Here is a 17,105-nt window from a genome sequence, read left to right as displayed (position 1 = left end):
GTGTTCCTTTACTTCAACTATTCGGTTAGAAGGAAGTCCCAATATCAAATTCCCGTTTGTTGGTTATCTCACCTCTTCTATCAGAAAAGATTCTTGAAAGACTTCAATAAACTCCTGCAATCATCAAGATATACCCCACCACAAGTCACAGTTTACACCAAGAAGATTAAAATCTCCATATTTCCAACTGAGGCCTTTTCACCATTTTTAGATGATATCCCACAGCAGTAACATCCATCTTCTTTTTTATTTTGGTGTGGCCTATAACATATTCCTGCCATTAACCTTTCCACTTCTCTGATTTCCAGCTTAAACAAGAAACACTGTCAACCCCTAGTTCCATCTTTTCAGCAATGTATAAACCTTCCACGACAAACCGTGTCACTCTGTCTTCTCTCTTTCTATTCCCTCCCCTTTCTTCCTGCAGATTTGTCCTTACTCATTGAATCATATAGCATAGAAGGTCATGCTTGTGCCGGCTCTTTGAAAGAGCTATCCAATTAGTCCCACTTCCCTGCTCTTTCTCCAGAGCCCTGAAAGTTTTTCCCCTTCACATATTTATCCAATTCCCTTTTGAATTTGACATTGAATCTGCTTCCACCTCCCTTTCAAGCCGCACATTCCATATTATAACCACTCGCTGTGTTTATAAAAAATACATTCTCCTCATCTCCCCTCTGGTTCTTTTACCAATTACCTTAAATCTGTTTACTCTGGTTACCGACCCTTCTGCCAATATTTACTCTTAGCAAAACTCCTGCTAATTTTGAACACCTCTACTAAATCCCTCAACCTACTCTACTCTAAGGAGAACAACCCCAGCTTCTCCAGTCTATCAATGTAAGTGAAGTCCCTCATTTCTGGAACCATTCTTGTAAATCTTTTCTGCACCTTCTCTACAGTCTTCGCACCCTTCCTAAAGTGTGGTGCCCAGAATTAGACACAGTACTCCATTTGGGGCCAAACCAGTATTTTATACCGGTTCATCATAATTTCCACACTTTTGTACTCTATGCCTCTATTTATGAAGCCCAGGATCTTGTAAGCCTTTTTAACTGCTTTCTCAACCTGCCCTGCAACCTTCAATGATTTATGCACAAATATCCTCAGGTCTCTATTAGTGCACCCCCTTTAGGATTGTACCATTTAGTTTATATGTCCTCTCTTCATTCTTTCTACTAAAATGCATCACTTCACATTTTTTTGCGTTAAATTTCATCTGCCATCTCTTTGCCCATTTCACAGCCTGTCTATCTCTTCCTGAAGTTTATCACTCTCTTCTTGACTTTCAAGTTTTGTGTCATCTGCAAATTTTGAAATTGTACCTTGTAAATCCAAGTCCAAACCATTAATATATATTAAGAAAAGCTTCTTCTTAGGCGGTCCCTCGTATCGAGGATGACTTACTTCCATCTCAAAAGGGGATGAATTCACAGGTATTTCAATGAAGGACCCAATGTTCCATGTCCCGAACTACATATTGAAGAGTGGAAAATGCCTGTGCGTGGATTTTTTTAATGTGTGGTGGCTGGTGCACACCAGCCAGCATACGGGCTTGACAAAGCTAGATTTTGTTCCAGTGGGAAGGATTAACCAAGACAACTGGAGACCAACTCTGCTGCATGGATCTAGTGCACACACATATGGCAGTGTGGGCTAGCCCATGCTGCCCCTGGGCCCTCGCCTCTTCTGGACCCTGAACACACGCCTCTCCTGGGCCCCGATGACGTCTCTCCAATCTCTCACTGTTCCTTCGCCCCGACCTCGCCGTTCCTCTGCTGTACCTGCCCACACTCCAATCAGCGACCTTGGTTTTGGTGATGTCCAATCCAGTCACCTTTCTCCAAGTCGTCGCCCTCCTGCACCAGCTTGCACTGTTCCCGGATCACCACACCTCTGCTCCTTTTATGGCCCCGACCTGCAGCTGATGGTTTCTTGCAGTTCGGGGCCTCCACGCTGCTGTGATTATCAGCAGAATCCAACCGCTGCATTTAGTTGTCAACTCGCTGGTGTCGGAGCAGAGTGCATGACTGAGCGAATCCCTTCCCACACGGAGCAGGTGAATGGTTTCTCCTCAGTGTGAGTACATGGTGTGTCAGCAGAACCTTTGTGCTTTTAAAGCTCTTCTCACAGTCAGATGATTGTCCAACCTGGAGAGACACAAGGACACTCGCACCACAGAGAAACCGTGGAAATGTGGGAAGGGATTCAATTACCCATCTCAACTGGATATTCATTGATGCATTCACACTGGGGAGAGGCCAGTCACTTGTTCCTTGTGCGGGAAGGGATTCTCTCTGTTATTCAAGCTCCAGACACACAAGTGAGTTCACACTGGGAAGAGTCTATTCACATGCATTGAGTGTGGTAAGGGATGACTTCAGTCATGCCATCTTCTGACACATCGACTTGTTCACACTGTTAAGAGATCATTTAAGAAAAGCTGTGGTCCGAGGACCGATTCATGGGAAACACCACTGTCCAAAAAGCAACTGTTCACCACTACTCTGTTTCCTGTCACTTAGCCAATTTCGTATCCATGCTGCCACTGACCCTTTTTAATTCCATGGGTGTCGACTTTGCTGGCAAGCCTATTATGTGGCACTTTGTTGAACGCCTTTTGGAAATCCATGTACACTACGTCAACCGCATTGCCCTCATCAACCCTCTCTGTTACCTCATCAAAAAACTGGATCAAGTTGGTCAAACACGATTTGCCTTTAACAAATCCGTGTTGGCTTTCCTTAAGTAATCCACTCCTATCCAAGTGATTGTTAATTTTGTCCCTGATTACTGTTTCAAATAGCTTCCCCACTACCGAGGTTAAATTGACTAGCCTGTGGTTGCTGGATTTATTTTTGCACGCTTTTTTGAACAATGGTGTAACTGTTGTGTATGGAGAAAGAATCAGACTGAACACTGTGAGCTCAAAGTAAAGTGTGACCTTAGTCTTTTATTGCAGATCTCCAGAGTACCTCTCCAACCTGTGAAGCCTCCTTAAATACCTGTGCTCCCAAAGGATTGTGGGATCACTTGGGACTCCAGGGGAAGAGACCTCTGGTGGCTGTACAGAGTAAATACAAGTCCACATATATAACTGTACCATTTGTAATTCTCCAGTCCTCTGGCACCACCCCCGTATCTATGGAGGATTGGAATTTTACTCTGCGATTTTCGCCCTCACTTCCTCAGTATCCTAGGATGTATCCCATCCGTTCCTGGTGATTGATCTCTGTTTATAAATCCAAGGATCCTGAATGCTTTTGTAATAGCTTTATCAACATCATCTCAACATCTTACTCATATTCTTTCTTTCGCTAGGCTTCAGATCTTCTGGTGAGGCTTGCAGAAGATGCTATCAATGCCTTTTACTATGGAATCCTGTACAACTTTAGTGTTCCCCTTAATCTTATCTGTTTTCTTTGCCCCTAAGCAAAGGTGGCAGCCCAGTGTTATTGGCTTGTTTGTGGTTACCATCCTCTGGAATTACAATCTTGTCCACATTCAGTATTGAGAATCTGTTGGACAACTCTAGTTCCACAGGTTCCCTCTAATCTATTTAACATGGCCCAGGAGCTGCCACCCATTCCTCCCTGCCTGCTGCACTACCTTTCCCGATTTGGAATGTGGTGGCCTCACTGATATCTTTCCTTTGCATATAGTGCAGCATAGTTAGTTGTGCTTGGCAATTCGTTTCTTAAGGGCCTTGTTTAGTCAACATTTCATACAATTGTACTGCCCTGCATATTTTGGGGATACACGATGACTGATATCATGTAATGGAAATGCATACCATAGGCCAAGTTTCCACAACAGTTTTCTCAATTGAGATGCAGGGGACAGAGTGTTTGGTTCTTACATTTATAGTCATCATCATCATCATAGGCAGTCCCTCGAAACGAGGATGACTTGCTTCCATGCCAAAAAGGGACGAGTTCACAGGTGTTTCAATGAAGGACCTAATATTCCAGATCCTGAACTACATCCTGAAGGGTGGAAGATGCCTGTGCGTGGATTTTTTTTTTATCGTGTGTTGGCCGTTGCACACCAGCCACCACACGGGCTTGACAGAGCTAGGTCTTGGTCCAGTGGCAAGGATTATCCAGGACGACTGGAGACCAGCTCTGCTGCACGGACCTAGTGCGCACACATACCCCTGGGCCCTCACCTCTTCTGGGCCCCAAACTCACACCTCTCCTGGGCCCCGGTCACTTCCCTCTACAAAACTCTTGCTGCTCCTTCACCCCTCCTGCTGTGCCTGCCCGCACTGCAATCAGCGACCTGACTTCGCAGCCATCGTTCTCCTGCAGCAGCACGCACTGCTTCCTGAAGTGGTATGCCGCCACACGCTGCTTCGTCCAATGGTCCCGGCCTGCTGATGGTCTTGTACAGCATTGTACAGCACAGAAGGAGGGCATTCGGCCCATCATGCCTGTGTCGGTATTTAAGATTTAAAAAAACTTAAATTAGGGGCAAACAATACGCACCTTGCTTTCTGGTTGTGGCGCTGGGAAAGGTGCTCCTTCTTAACCCTCTTCTTCTTTGGCTCTTTGCGTTTGTTTAGGTTCTTGTGCTTAAACGTAGGCAAAAACCACTCCCAGTTCTGTACTCTTACATAGAATAACTCCTCCTCACTCCCAACTACTTCAAATAAAAAACATCCTCACTCCCTATATAACACTCCACATGACTTTTTTTAACTTTTCATACCCTTTCTAATTAGGACTTCACACAAATGTCAATGAAAGTGGGTGGAAGTTGTAGGCATTGATTTGAAGAGAAGCGTTTGGCGAGTTTTATTCAAAGAAAATAGGGAGGTGACGAGGAGATGGGAACTAGATAGGGATTTCCAGAACATAGCAGAGCTTGAACAAGTAGCTACTAGTGATAATGTGGAGGACAAGTGCACACCAGGATAGATGGGGGCCCAAATTGCCCCCCTACTGACAGTCGGCAGGCACACCTACTGTTTCTGAAGATTCTTCTCTGCCCCAATCCATGGGACAGAGAGCGATATTGAGGACTTTGTTATTTTTGTTTCCAGCGGTGTTTTGGGTGGCTGCCGGGCGGAAGTGCATCTGGAGTGGGGTGGAATTCGGTCAGCCTGACCAGGAAGTGCCACGTCGCGCTGATACATCACAATGTCCCTCCCCTTCATTTATGGGAGAGCCGTTGCGAACTCTGCAGCCATGTTAGTGGCAAACACAGGGAAGGTTGCAGCTGGGCCAGTGGCCCGGCACCCAAGAGGAGGTGCGTGCTGCCTGTTGGCGGCCTGGCCGAACATGTGGCCGCCATTGTCGGGCCGACATCGCAATCGGCCAACAATTATAACAAAATGGCGGCCGCGGCAGTGCGCCCTCCCCTTTAAGGGTAGACACGCCGCCCAGCCACTGGCAGCCTCCCGCCGGGGAAAGTTGTCAGTGGCACAGAGTGGCGGCGGACAATTTCCCACGCGGGGCGGAAAGTGGGTCACCGCCGGTCGGAAGGGGGTCAGCACGTCCCAGATGGGGCGGTAACATGGGCGGCACGGAAACCTGTTTCTGCCATTCCAGGCCATTCCATTTGAGAAGGGTTGACCCATCCGCCTGCCCCTGGTAATAGACCTTAAGGAGGAGGGCATTTTCGGCCCCATACAGTCTCCAAGTATATTACTCAGTGATCATCCAAAGGGAAACAATGGCTGTTTCAAACTATAGCATCTCCAGTTTGGAGCAGAGATCTTAAAAATTGTGGGTGGACTTTAGAAGAATACAATACTTTTTAAAACATCAATGGAAGCAACAGTCACACTTACAGACATACAATTCCATATGCATGGAAATGATGACAGTCACTCCATTCAAACGCCAAGTTAAAATTGGGGAGAATGAAGATGAAATTTCAAAATTTAGCGATTGTCATTCTCTGTTAACTCTTTTAAGCTTTGAAAGCAATTCTGTTTCTTCATGCAGTGAAAAATGAACAGGTCAGCCTTTTATAATAAAGATTGTGACACCTTTTATGGATTTTATCCTCATCCAGGAATATGTGTTGCTCAGCCATATGAGCTAAAAGTGCAAAAAACTTTTTTCATTGACCTTCGACTTCCATATTCTGTTGTCCTCAATGAACAAGTGGAAATTAGAGCAATCCTATACAATTATGACAACAGCGATATCCGAGTAAGTTTTTCAATGTATTTATCTCACCAATGCATCCTTATTTACCATCTTTACATAAGAGGTACTTAAAGATAATGACCCCTAAATTCTATCAGAGGTTCAGAGGTCTTCAGCTATAACTTCACTCAGAGACCAGTGTAATCCCCAAAGAACCGGCGGAATCCTTTTTAGGTCAGGTCTCTGCCATTACTACCTTGTAAGGAGTGTAACTTCCTAATCGGGTAATCAATAATAAATTGGATTATATAGCATCTTTAACAAAGAAAAATGTCCCAAGGTGTATCATAGAAGTATTCTCTGACTAAAATGGATGGCACGTTAAAGAAGAAGAGATTAGGTGGAGTTTAGGGTGTGTTAAAGGAGGAGAGATGAAAAGGTGTAAAGAGAGTATTACGGAGTGTTGGGCCCAAATGGATGAAGACTTGGCCACCAATGGTGGGGTGAGGGGAGTGGGGATCTGCAAGAGGACAGAGTCAGAGGAATGCAGATTTCTCGTTAAGTTGTAGGGCTGGAGGAGATAATGGGTGGCAGGGCAAGGCCATGAAAGGATTTAAACATGAGAATGAGAAATTTAAATTTGAGGTATTGTGGGACCATAAGAACATAAGAACATAAGAATTAGGAACAGGAGTAGGCCATCTAGCCCCTCGAGCCTGCTCCGCCATTCAACAAGATCATGGCTGATCTGGCCGTGGACTCAGCTCCACTTACCCGCCCGCTCCCCATAACCCTTAATTCCCTTATTGTTTAAAAATCTATCTATCTGTGATTTGAATACATTCAATGAGCTAGCCTCAACTGCTTCCTTGGGCAGAGAATTCCACAGATTCATAACCCTCTGGGAGAAGAAATTCCTTCTCAACTCGGTTTTAAATTGGCTCCCCCGTATTTTGAGGCTGTGCCCCCTAGTTCTAGTCTCCCCGACCAGTGGAAACAACCTCTCTGCCTCTATCTTGTCTATCCCTTTCATTATTTTAAATGTTTCTATAAGATCACCCCTCATCCTTCTGAACTCCAACGAGTAAAGACCCAGTCTACTCAATCTATCATCATAAGGTAACCCCCTCATCTCTCCGGAATCAGCCGAGTGAATCGTCTCTGTACCCCCTCCAAAGCTAGTATATCCTTCCTTAAGTAAGGTGACCAAAACTGCATGCAGTACTCCAGGTGCGGCCTCACCAATACCCTGTACAGTTGCAGCAGGACCTCCCTGCTTTTGTACTCCATCCCTCTCGCAATGAAGGCCAACATTCCATTCGCCTTCCTGATCCAGGAGCCAGTATAGGCCAGTGAGCAGGCCAGGACTTGGTGCAGGATAGGGCAACAGAGTTTTGGATGAGCTGAAGTTTATGGAGGATAAAAGACTGGCCAAGAGAGCATTGAAATAGTTGAGTCTGGAGATGCCAAAGGCATGTTTCAGCAGCAGATGGGTTGAGGCAGAGGTGGGTAATCTTATGGAGGTGGAAGTGGTCAGTACAGTGTATATAGGGTCAGATGTTGTGGCTCATCCAAGACTGGATATCAGACAAGCTGTCTGACAACACAGATGATGGAAGCCTCAAGGGAGGTGGTAGAGAGGTCGAATTGGGTATTGTCAGTATACATGTGGAATCTGACCCCATATCTACAGGAAGAGAAGCCAATACTAGAGATGCTCTGGCTATGATTGGATAGATATAAGTAGAACCAAGCAAAGGCAGTCCGACTGAGCTGACAATGGAGGAGAGGTGTTGGATGTGGATGGTGTGGTGGACTGTGTCAAAGGCTGTAGAGAGGTCGATAAAGCCAAGAAGGGAGAATACACCATCCTCACAATCACAAAGAATGTAATTTGTAACTTTTGTTGGGGACATTTCAGTGCTGTGGCAGGAGAAAAACCTGGAGAGGTTCAAATATGGTGTTGTAAGAAAGATGAGTAAGGATTTGGGAGAATATTCAAAGACTTTGGAGAGGCATGGGAGGTTGGAGATGGGGTGGTAGTTTGCAAGGACAGATGGGTTGAGGATTTTCTCCCTCTTGAGAAACCACCTGGCTCCATGCAAATGAGATACACTTCCACTGACTCCACAAACCCTGGCTGAGGTTAGTGCTGGAGGGCACTAGCAGATGTGATACTGGTTGGTGGACTATTGGGGCCAATCTCAATATTGATCCACAGCATAGCATCTTAATAAAGGTAAGCAAAAAAGAATCTTAACAGCATGGATTTCTTCATAGTTGATTTGATCAACAGGAGCATTGAGAAGTGGAAGTGGTGTCTCAGTGAGAAAACAGAATATAAACAATTAGAAACTCCAAGGCTGGTTACAGGTTTACAAATGACAATTTCCAAGTGATAAATTTTATTCATTAATACACTTGTGGCGCTGATAACAATATGATGATGTTTCATAAAGATAAGAGCATTTTACCATTTACTGCAGAATATAATGGGCCATAACTTGCGGTCCTTACGGGCGCGTACGAGTTGCGCATGTGTCCCTAGGGGCCGCGTAAGTTACGTGTTTAGGCATGCGCTAAGACCCGGAGAGTTCTCTCGACAGATCGTACGAATCCCAGGGAAAAGTGCATCCACTAGCGGAGAGTTGGACTATTCTGCCCAGCGAATGCCGTGAAATTTTTACGCCCGGTAAAGTTTTTAAAAACAGAAAAATATAATTTAATCATTCATTTATACTTTTCTAATCCTGTGCAATAAGGTAGATTTATTGTTAGCCCCGTAAAACATATAAATTTATTTTTTCAAAAAATTAAATTTTTGTTTTAAATATTTAATTAAATGCTGTTTTCATTCATTTTAAATATGTAATTTAAAAAAAATGTTTTGATGTGTAGAGGTATTTTTTATGCGATCACCATTCATACTTATGGGAGTTCCGTACATTCAGAATCCCCATAAGCATGAATGGGGATTCCCTTGTTTGATTGGTTGGACAAGCCCACGAGAATGGGGCGCTTGTGAACCACATGCGCTCCTGGGATAGGTGGGCCTCTACGCAGGAAAACATAGAAACATAGAAAATAGGTGCAGGAGCAGGCCATTCAGCCCTTCTAGCCTGCACCGCCATTCAATGAGTTCATGGCTGAACATGAAACTTCAGTACCCACTTCCTGCTTTCACGCCATACCCCTTGATCCCCCGAGTAGTAAGGACTTCATCTAACTCCCTTTTGAATATATTTAGTGAATTGGCCTCAACTACTTTCTGTGGTAGAGAATTCCACAGGTTCACCACTCTCTGGGTGAAGAAGTTTCTCCTTATCTCGGTCCTAAGTGGCTTACCCCTTATCCTTAGACTGTGACCCCTGGTTCTGGACTTCCTCAACATTGGGAACATTCTTCCTGCATCCAACCTGTCCAAACCCGTCAGAATTTTAAACGTTTCTATGAGGTCCCCTCTCACTCTTCTGAACTCCAGTGAATACAAGCCCAGTTGATCCAGTCTTTCTTGATATGTCAGTCCCGCCATCCCGGGAATCAGTCTGGTGAACCTTCGCTGCACTCCCTCAATAGCAAGAATGTCCTTCCTCAAGTTAGGAGACCAAAACTGTACACAATACTCCAGGTGTGGCCTCACCAAGGCCCTGTACAACTGTAGCAACACCTCCCTGCCCCTGTACTGAAATCCCCTCGCTATGAAGGCCAACATGCCATTTGCTTTCTTAACCGCCTGCTGTACCTGCATGCCAACCTTCAATGACTGATGTACCATGACACCCAGGTCTCGTTGCACCTTCCCTTTTCCTAATCTGTCACCATTCAGATAATAGTCTGTCTCTCTGTTTTTACCACCAAAGTGGATAACCTCACATTTATCCACATTATACTTCATCTGCCACACATTTGCCCACTCACCTAACCTATCCAAGTCACTCTGTAGCCTCATAGCATCCTCCTCGCAGCTCACACTGCCACCCAACTTAGTGTCATCCGCAAATTTGGAGATACTACATTTAATCCCCTCGTCTAAATCATTAATGTACAATGTAAACAGCTGGGGCCCCAGCACAGAACCCTGCGGTACCCCACTAGTCACTGCCTGCCATTCCGAAAAGTACCCATTTACTCCTACTCTTTGCTTCCTGTCTGACAACCAGTTCTCAATCCACGTCAGCACACTACCCCCAATCCCATGTGCTTTAACTTTGCACATTAATCTCTTGTGTGGGACCTTGTCGAAAGCCTTCTGAAAGTCCAAATATACCACATCAACTGGTACTCCTTTGTCCACTTTATTGGAAACATCCTCAAAAAATTCCAGAAGATTTGTCAAGCATGATCTCCCTTTCACAAATCCATGCTGACTTGGACCTATCATGTCACCATTTTCCAAATGCGCTGCTATGACATCCTTAATAATTGATTCCATCATTTTACCCACTACTGAGGTCAGGCTGACCGGTCTATAATTCCCTGCTTTCTCTCTCCCTCCTTTTTTAAAAAGTGGGGTTACATTGGCTACCCTCCACTCCATAGGAACTGATCCAGAGTCAATGGAATGTTGCAAAATGACTGCCAATGCATCCGCTATTTCCAAGGCCACCTCCTTAAGTACTCTGGGATGCAGTCCATCAGGCCCTGGGGATTTATCGGCCTTCAATCCCATCAATTTCCCCAACACAATTTCCCGACTAATAAAGATTTCCCTCAGTTCCTCCTCCTTAATAGACCCTCTGACCACTTTTATATCCGGAAGGTTGTTTGTGTCCTCCTTAGTGAATACTGAACCAAAGTACTTGTTCAATTGGTCTGCCATTTCTTTGTTCCCCGTTATGACTTCCCCTGATTCTGACTGCAGGGGACCTACGTTTGTCTTTACTAACCTTTTTCTCTTTACATACCTATAGAAACTTTTGCAATCCGCCTTAATATTCCCTGCAAGCTTCTTCTCGTACTCCATTTTCCCTGCCCTAATCAAACCCTTTGTACTCCTCTGCTGAGTTCTAAATTTCTCCCAGTCCCCAGGTTCGCTGCTATTTCTGGCCAATTTGTATGCCATTTCCTTGGCTTTAATACTATCGCTGATTTCCCTAGATAGCCACGGTTGAGCCACCTTCCCTTTTTTATTTTTACGCCAGACAGGAATGTACAATTGTTGTAATTCATCCATGCGGTCTCTAAATGTCTGCCATTGCCCATCCACAGTCAACCCCTTAAGTATCATTAGCCAATCTATCTTAGCCAATTCATGCCTCATACCTTCAAAGTTACCCTTCTTTAAGTTCTGGACCATGGTCTCTGAATTAACTGTTTCATTCTCCATTCTAATGCAGAATTCCACCATATTATGGTCACTCTTCCCCAAGGGGCCTCGCACAATGAGATTGCTAATTAATCCTCTCTCATTACACAACACCCAGTCTAAGATGGCCTCCCCCCTAGTTGGTTCCTCGACATATTGGTCTAGAAAACCATCCCTTATGCATTCCAGGAAATCCTCCTCCACCGTATTGCTTCCAGTTTGGCTAGCCCAATCTATGTGCATATTAAAGTCACCCATTATAACTGCTGCACCTTTATTGCATGCACTCCTAATTTCCTGTTTGATGCCCTCCCCAACATCACTACTACTGTTTGGAGGTCTGTACACAACTCCCACTAACGATTTTTGCCCTTTAGTGTTCTGCAGCTCTACCCATATAGATTCCACATCATCCAAGCTAATGTCTTTCCTAACTATTGCATTAATCTCCTCTTTAACCAGCAATGCTACCCCACCTCCTTTTCCTTTTATTCTATCCTTCCTGAATGTTGAATACCCCTGGATGTTGAGTTCCCAGCCCTGATCATCCTGGAGCCACGTCTCCGTAATCCCAATCACATCATATTTGTTAACATCTATTTGCACAGTTAATTCATCCACCTTATTACGGATACTCCTTGCATTCAGACACAAAGCCTTCAGGCTTGCTTTTTTAACACCCTTTGTCCTTCTAGAATTTTGCTGTACAGTGGCCCTTTTTGTTCTTTGCCTTGGGTTTCTCTGCCCTCCACTTTTCCTCATCTCCTTTCTGTCTTTTGCTTTTGCCTCATTTTTGTCTCCCTCCGTCTCCCTGTATAGGTTCCCATCCCCCTGCCATATTAGTTTAACTCCTCCCCAACAGCACTAGCAAACACTCCCCCTAGGACATTGGTTCCGGACCTGCCCAGGTGCATACCGTCCGGTTTGTACTGGTCCCACCTCCCCCAGAACCGGTTCCAATGCCCCAAGAATTTGAATCCCTCCCTGCTGCACCACTGCTCAAGCCATGTATTCATCTGCGCTATCCTGCGATTCCTACTCTGACTAGCACGTGGCACTGGTAGCAATCCCGAGATTACTACTTTTGAGGTCCTACTTTTTAATTTAGCTCCTAGCTCGTTAAATTCTTTTCGTAGGACCTCATCCCTTTTTTTACCTATGTCGTTGGTACCAATGTGCACCACGACAACTGGCTGTTCTCCCTCCCATTTCAGAATGTCCTGCACCCGCTCCGAGACATCCTTGACCCTTGCACCAGGGAGGCAACATACCATCCTGGAGTCTCGGTTGCGTCCGCAGAAACGCCTATCTATTCCCCTCATCATCGAATCCCCTATCACTATCGCGCTCCCACTCTTTTTCCTGCCCTCCTTTGCAGCAGAGCCACCTACGGTGCCATGAACTTGGCTGCTGCTGCCCTCCCCTGATGAGTCATCCTCCCCAACAGTACTCAAAGCAGTGTATCTGTTTTGCAGGGGGATGACCACAGGGGACCCCTGCACTATCTTTCTTGCACTGCTCTTCCTGCTGGTCTTCCATTCCCTATCTGGCTGTGGACCCTTCTCCTGCGGTAAGACCAACTCACTACACGTGATACTCACGTCATTCTCAGCATCGTGGATGCTCCAGAGTGAATCCACCCTCAGCTCCAATTCCGCAACGCGGATTGTCAAGAGCTCGAGGCGGATACACTTCCCACACACGTAGCGCCCAGGGACACCGGAAGTGTCCCCGAGTTCCCACATGGTACAGGAGGAGCATATCACATGGCCGAGCTCTCCTGCCATGTCTTAACCTTAGATACCCTTAAATTGGTAATAACAATAAAAAGAAAAGAAAAGCTACTCACCAATCACTAGCCAATCACTTACTGGAAGCCTCTGACTGTAAATTCAGCCCCATTGTGTTGCTACTAATGTACAGTTAGTTGTCCATAGCTTAATATCCTGGCCAACCACTATCTCTGAAGCAAGTCCTAAAATAGACAAATTTGTTTGAATTCTTTGAGGATGTAACGAACAGGGTGGATAAGGGGGAACCAGTGGATGTGGTGTATTTGGACTTCCAAAAGGCATTTGACAAAGAGCCACATAAAAGGTTACTGCACAAGATAAATGTTCATGGGGTTGGGGTAATATATTAGCATGGATTGAGAATTGGTAACTAACAGAATACAGAGAGTCAGGATAAATTATTCATTCTCGGGTTGGCAATCAATAACTAGTGGTATGCCGCAGTGATCAGTGCTGGGACCCCAACTATTTACCATCTATATTAACGACTTGGAAAAAAGGACCGAGTGTAATGTAGTCAAGTTTGTTGATGATATAAAGATAGGAGGAAAAGCAATGTGTGAGGAGGACAAAAGGACATAGACAGGCTAAGTGAGTGGGCAAAAATTTGGCAAATGGAGTACAATGTTGGAAAGTGTGAGGTCATGCACTTTGGCAGAAAAAAATTAAAGAGAAAGTTATTATTTAAAGATTGCAAGGTGCTGCAGTACAGCGGGACTTGGGGGTACTTGTGCATGAAACACAAAAGGTTAATATGAAGGTACAGCAAATGATCAAGAAGACCAATGGAATCTTGGCATTTATTGCAAAGGGGATGGAGTTTAAACGCAATGAAGTCTTGCTCTAGTTATACATGGTATTGGTGAAGCCACATCTGGAATACTGCGTGCAGTTTTGGTTTCCATATTTACGAAAGGATATACTTGCTTTGGAGGCAGTTCAGAGAAGGTTCACCAGGTTGATTCCGGAGATGAGGAGGTTGACTTATGGGGAAAGGTGGAGTAGGTTGGGCCTCTACTCATTGGAATTCAGAAAAACCATGTAAGATTATGAGGGAGCTTGACAAGGTGGATGCAGAGAGGCTGTTTCCACTGATAGGGAGACTAGAACTCGAGGGCATGATCTTAGAATAAGGGGCCGCCTATTTAAAACTGAGACGAGGAGAAACTTTTTCTCTGAGATAGGCGTTTCTGCGGCCGCAATCAAGACTCCAGGATGGTATGTTGACTCCCTGGTGCAAGGGTCAAGGATGTCTCGGAGCGGCTGCAGGGCATTCTGAAGGGAGAGGGTGAGCAGCCAGTTGTCATGGTGCATATTGGTACCAACGATATAGGTAAAAAAAAAGGGATGAGGTCCTACAAGCTGAATTTATGGAACTAGGAGTTAAATTAAAAAGTAGGACCTCAAAGGTAGTAATCTTAGGATTGCTACCAGTGCCATGTGCTAGTCAGAGTAGAAATAGCAGGATAGTGAAGATGAATATGTGGCTTGAAGAATGGTGCAAGAGGGAGGGATTCAAATTCCTGGGACATTGGAACTGGTTCTGGGGGAGGTGGGATCACTACAAACCGGACGGTCTGCACCTAGGCAGGACCAGAACTAATGTCCTAGGGGGAGTGTTTTCTAGTGCAAACTAATGGCAAAAGCTTCTATAGATATGTGAAGAGAAAAAGATTAGTGAAGTCAAATGTAGATCCCTTGCAGTCAGAATGAGGTGAATTTATAATGGGGAAGAAGGAAATGGCAGACCAAATGAACAAATACTTTGGTTCTGTCTTCACGCAGGAAGACACAAATAACATAGAAACATAGAAAATAGGTGCAGGAGTAGGCCATTCGGCCATTCGAGCCTGCACCGCCATTCAATAAGATCATGGCTGATCATTCCCTCAGTACCCCTTTCCTGCTTTCTCTCCATACCCCTTGATCCACTTAGCCGTAAGGGCCATATCTAACTCCCTCTTGAATATATCCAATGGCATCTCTGCGGCAGGGAATTCCACAGGTTCACCACTCTCTGGGTGAAGAAGTTTCTCCTCATCTCAGTCCTAAATGGCCTACCCATTATCCGAAGACTATGTCCCCTGGTTCTGGACTTCCCCAACATCGGGAACATTCTTCTTGCATCTAACTTGTCCAGTCCCGTCAGATTTATGGACGTTTCTATGAGATCCCCTCTCATCCTTCTAAACTCCAGTGAATAAAGGTCCAGTTTATCCAGTCTCTCCTCATATGACAGTCCAGCCATCCCTGAAATCAGTCTGATGAATTTTCGCTGCACACCCTCAATAGCAAGAACGTCCTTCCTCAGATTAGGAGTCCAAAACTGAACACCATATTCCAGGTGAGGCCTCACTAAGGTCCTGTACAACTGCAACAAGACCTCCCTGCTCCTATACTCAAATCCCCTAGCTATGAAGGCCAACATACCATTTTCCTTCTTCATTGCCTGCTGTACCTGCATGCCAACTTTCAATGACTGATGAACCATGACACCCAGGTCTCGTTGCACCTCCCCTTTTCCTAATCTGCCGCCATTCAGATAATATCCTACCTTCGTGTTTTTGCCCCTAAATGGATAACCTCACATTTATCCATATTATACTGCATCTGCCATGCATTTGCCCACTCACCTAACCTGTCCAAGTCACCCTGCAGCCTCTTGGCATCCTCCTCACAGCTCACACTGCCACCCAGTTTAGTGTCATCTGCAAACTTGGAGATATTACACTCAATTCCTTCATCTAAATCGTTAATGTATATTGTAAAGAGCTGGGGTCCCAGCACTGAGCCCTGCGGCACTGCACTAGTCACTGCCTGCCATTCTGAAAAGGACCCATTTATCCTGACTCTCTGCTTCCTGTCTGCCAACCAGTTCTCTATCCACATCAGTACATTACCCCCAATACCATGCGCTTTGATTTTGCACACCAATCATTTGTGCGGGACCTTGTTAAAAGCCTTTTGAAAGTCCAAATACACCACATCCACTGGTTCTCCCTTGTCCACGCTGCTAGTTACATCCTCAAAAAATTCCAGAAGATTCGTCAAGCATGATTTCCCTTTCATAAATCCATGCTGACTTGGACTGATCCTGTCACTGCTTTCCAAATGCGCTGCTATTTCATCCTTAATGATTGATTCCAACATTTTCCCCACTAATGATGTCAGGCTAACCGGTCTATAATTACCCGTTTTCTCTCTCCCTCCTTTTTAAAAAAATGGTGTTACATTAGCTACCCTCCAGTCCATAGGAACTGATCCAGTGTCGATAGACTGTTGAAAAATGATCACCAATATATCCACTATTTCTAGGGCCACTTCCTTAAGTACTCTGGGATACAGACGATCAGACCCCGGGGATTTATCGGCCTTCAATCCCATCAATTTCCCTAACACAATTTCCCGCCTAATAAGGATATCCTTCAGTTCCTCCTTCTCACTAGACCCACTGTCCCCTAGTACATTTGGAAGGTTATTTGTATCTTCCCTCGTGAAGACAGATCCGAAGTATTTGTTCAATTGGTCTGCCATTTCTTTGTTCCCCATTATAAATTTACCTGAATCTGACTGCAAGGGACGCACTTTTGTCTTCACTAATCTTTTTCTCTTCACATATTTAAGAAGCTTTTGCAGTCAGTGTTTATGTTCCCTGCAAGCTTCCTCTCATACTCTATTTTTCCCTTAATTTAACCCTTAGTCCTCCTCTGTTGAACTCTAAATTTCTCCCAGTCCTCCGGTTTGTTGCTTTTTCTAGCCAATTTATATGCCTCTTCCTTGGTTTTAAAAATATCCTTCATTTCCCTTGTTAGCCACAGTTGAGCCACCTTCCCCATTTTATTTTTACTCCAGACAGGGATGTACAATTGCTGAAGTTCATCCATGTGATCTTTAAATGTTTGCCATTGT

The 17,105-nt window shown here is 44.9% G+C and overlaps 1 protein-coding gene across 1 annotated transcript in view; it reads left to right on the top strand.

Moving 5' to 3' along the window:
* LOC139237910 (complement C3-like) overlaps positions 1 to 17,105 on the top strand; it is a 136,016-nt gene that overhangs the window by 81,678 nt on the left and 37,233 nt on the right. The window contains exon 20 of the mRNA XM_070867203.1: positions 6,022 to 6,161. Coding sequence (XP_070723304.1) covers positions 6,022 to 6,161 — 140 coding nt within the window. The remainder of the gene's footprint in view (positions 1 to 6,021; positions 6,162 to 17,105) is intronic.

Source organism: Pristiophorus japonicus, chromosome 24, assembly GCF_044704955.1.
Source record: "Pristiophorus japonicus isolate sPriJap1 chromosome 24, sPriJap1.hap1, whole genome shotgun sequence".
In the NCBI taxonomy this organism is placed as follows: domain Eukaryota; kingdom Metazoa; phylum Chordata; class Chondrichthyes; family Pristiophoridae; genus Pristiophorus; species Pristiophorus japonicus.
The sequence above is the reverse complement of the archived record's forward strand: the minus strand, read 5'-3'. Positions and strand labels throughout refer to the sequence as shown.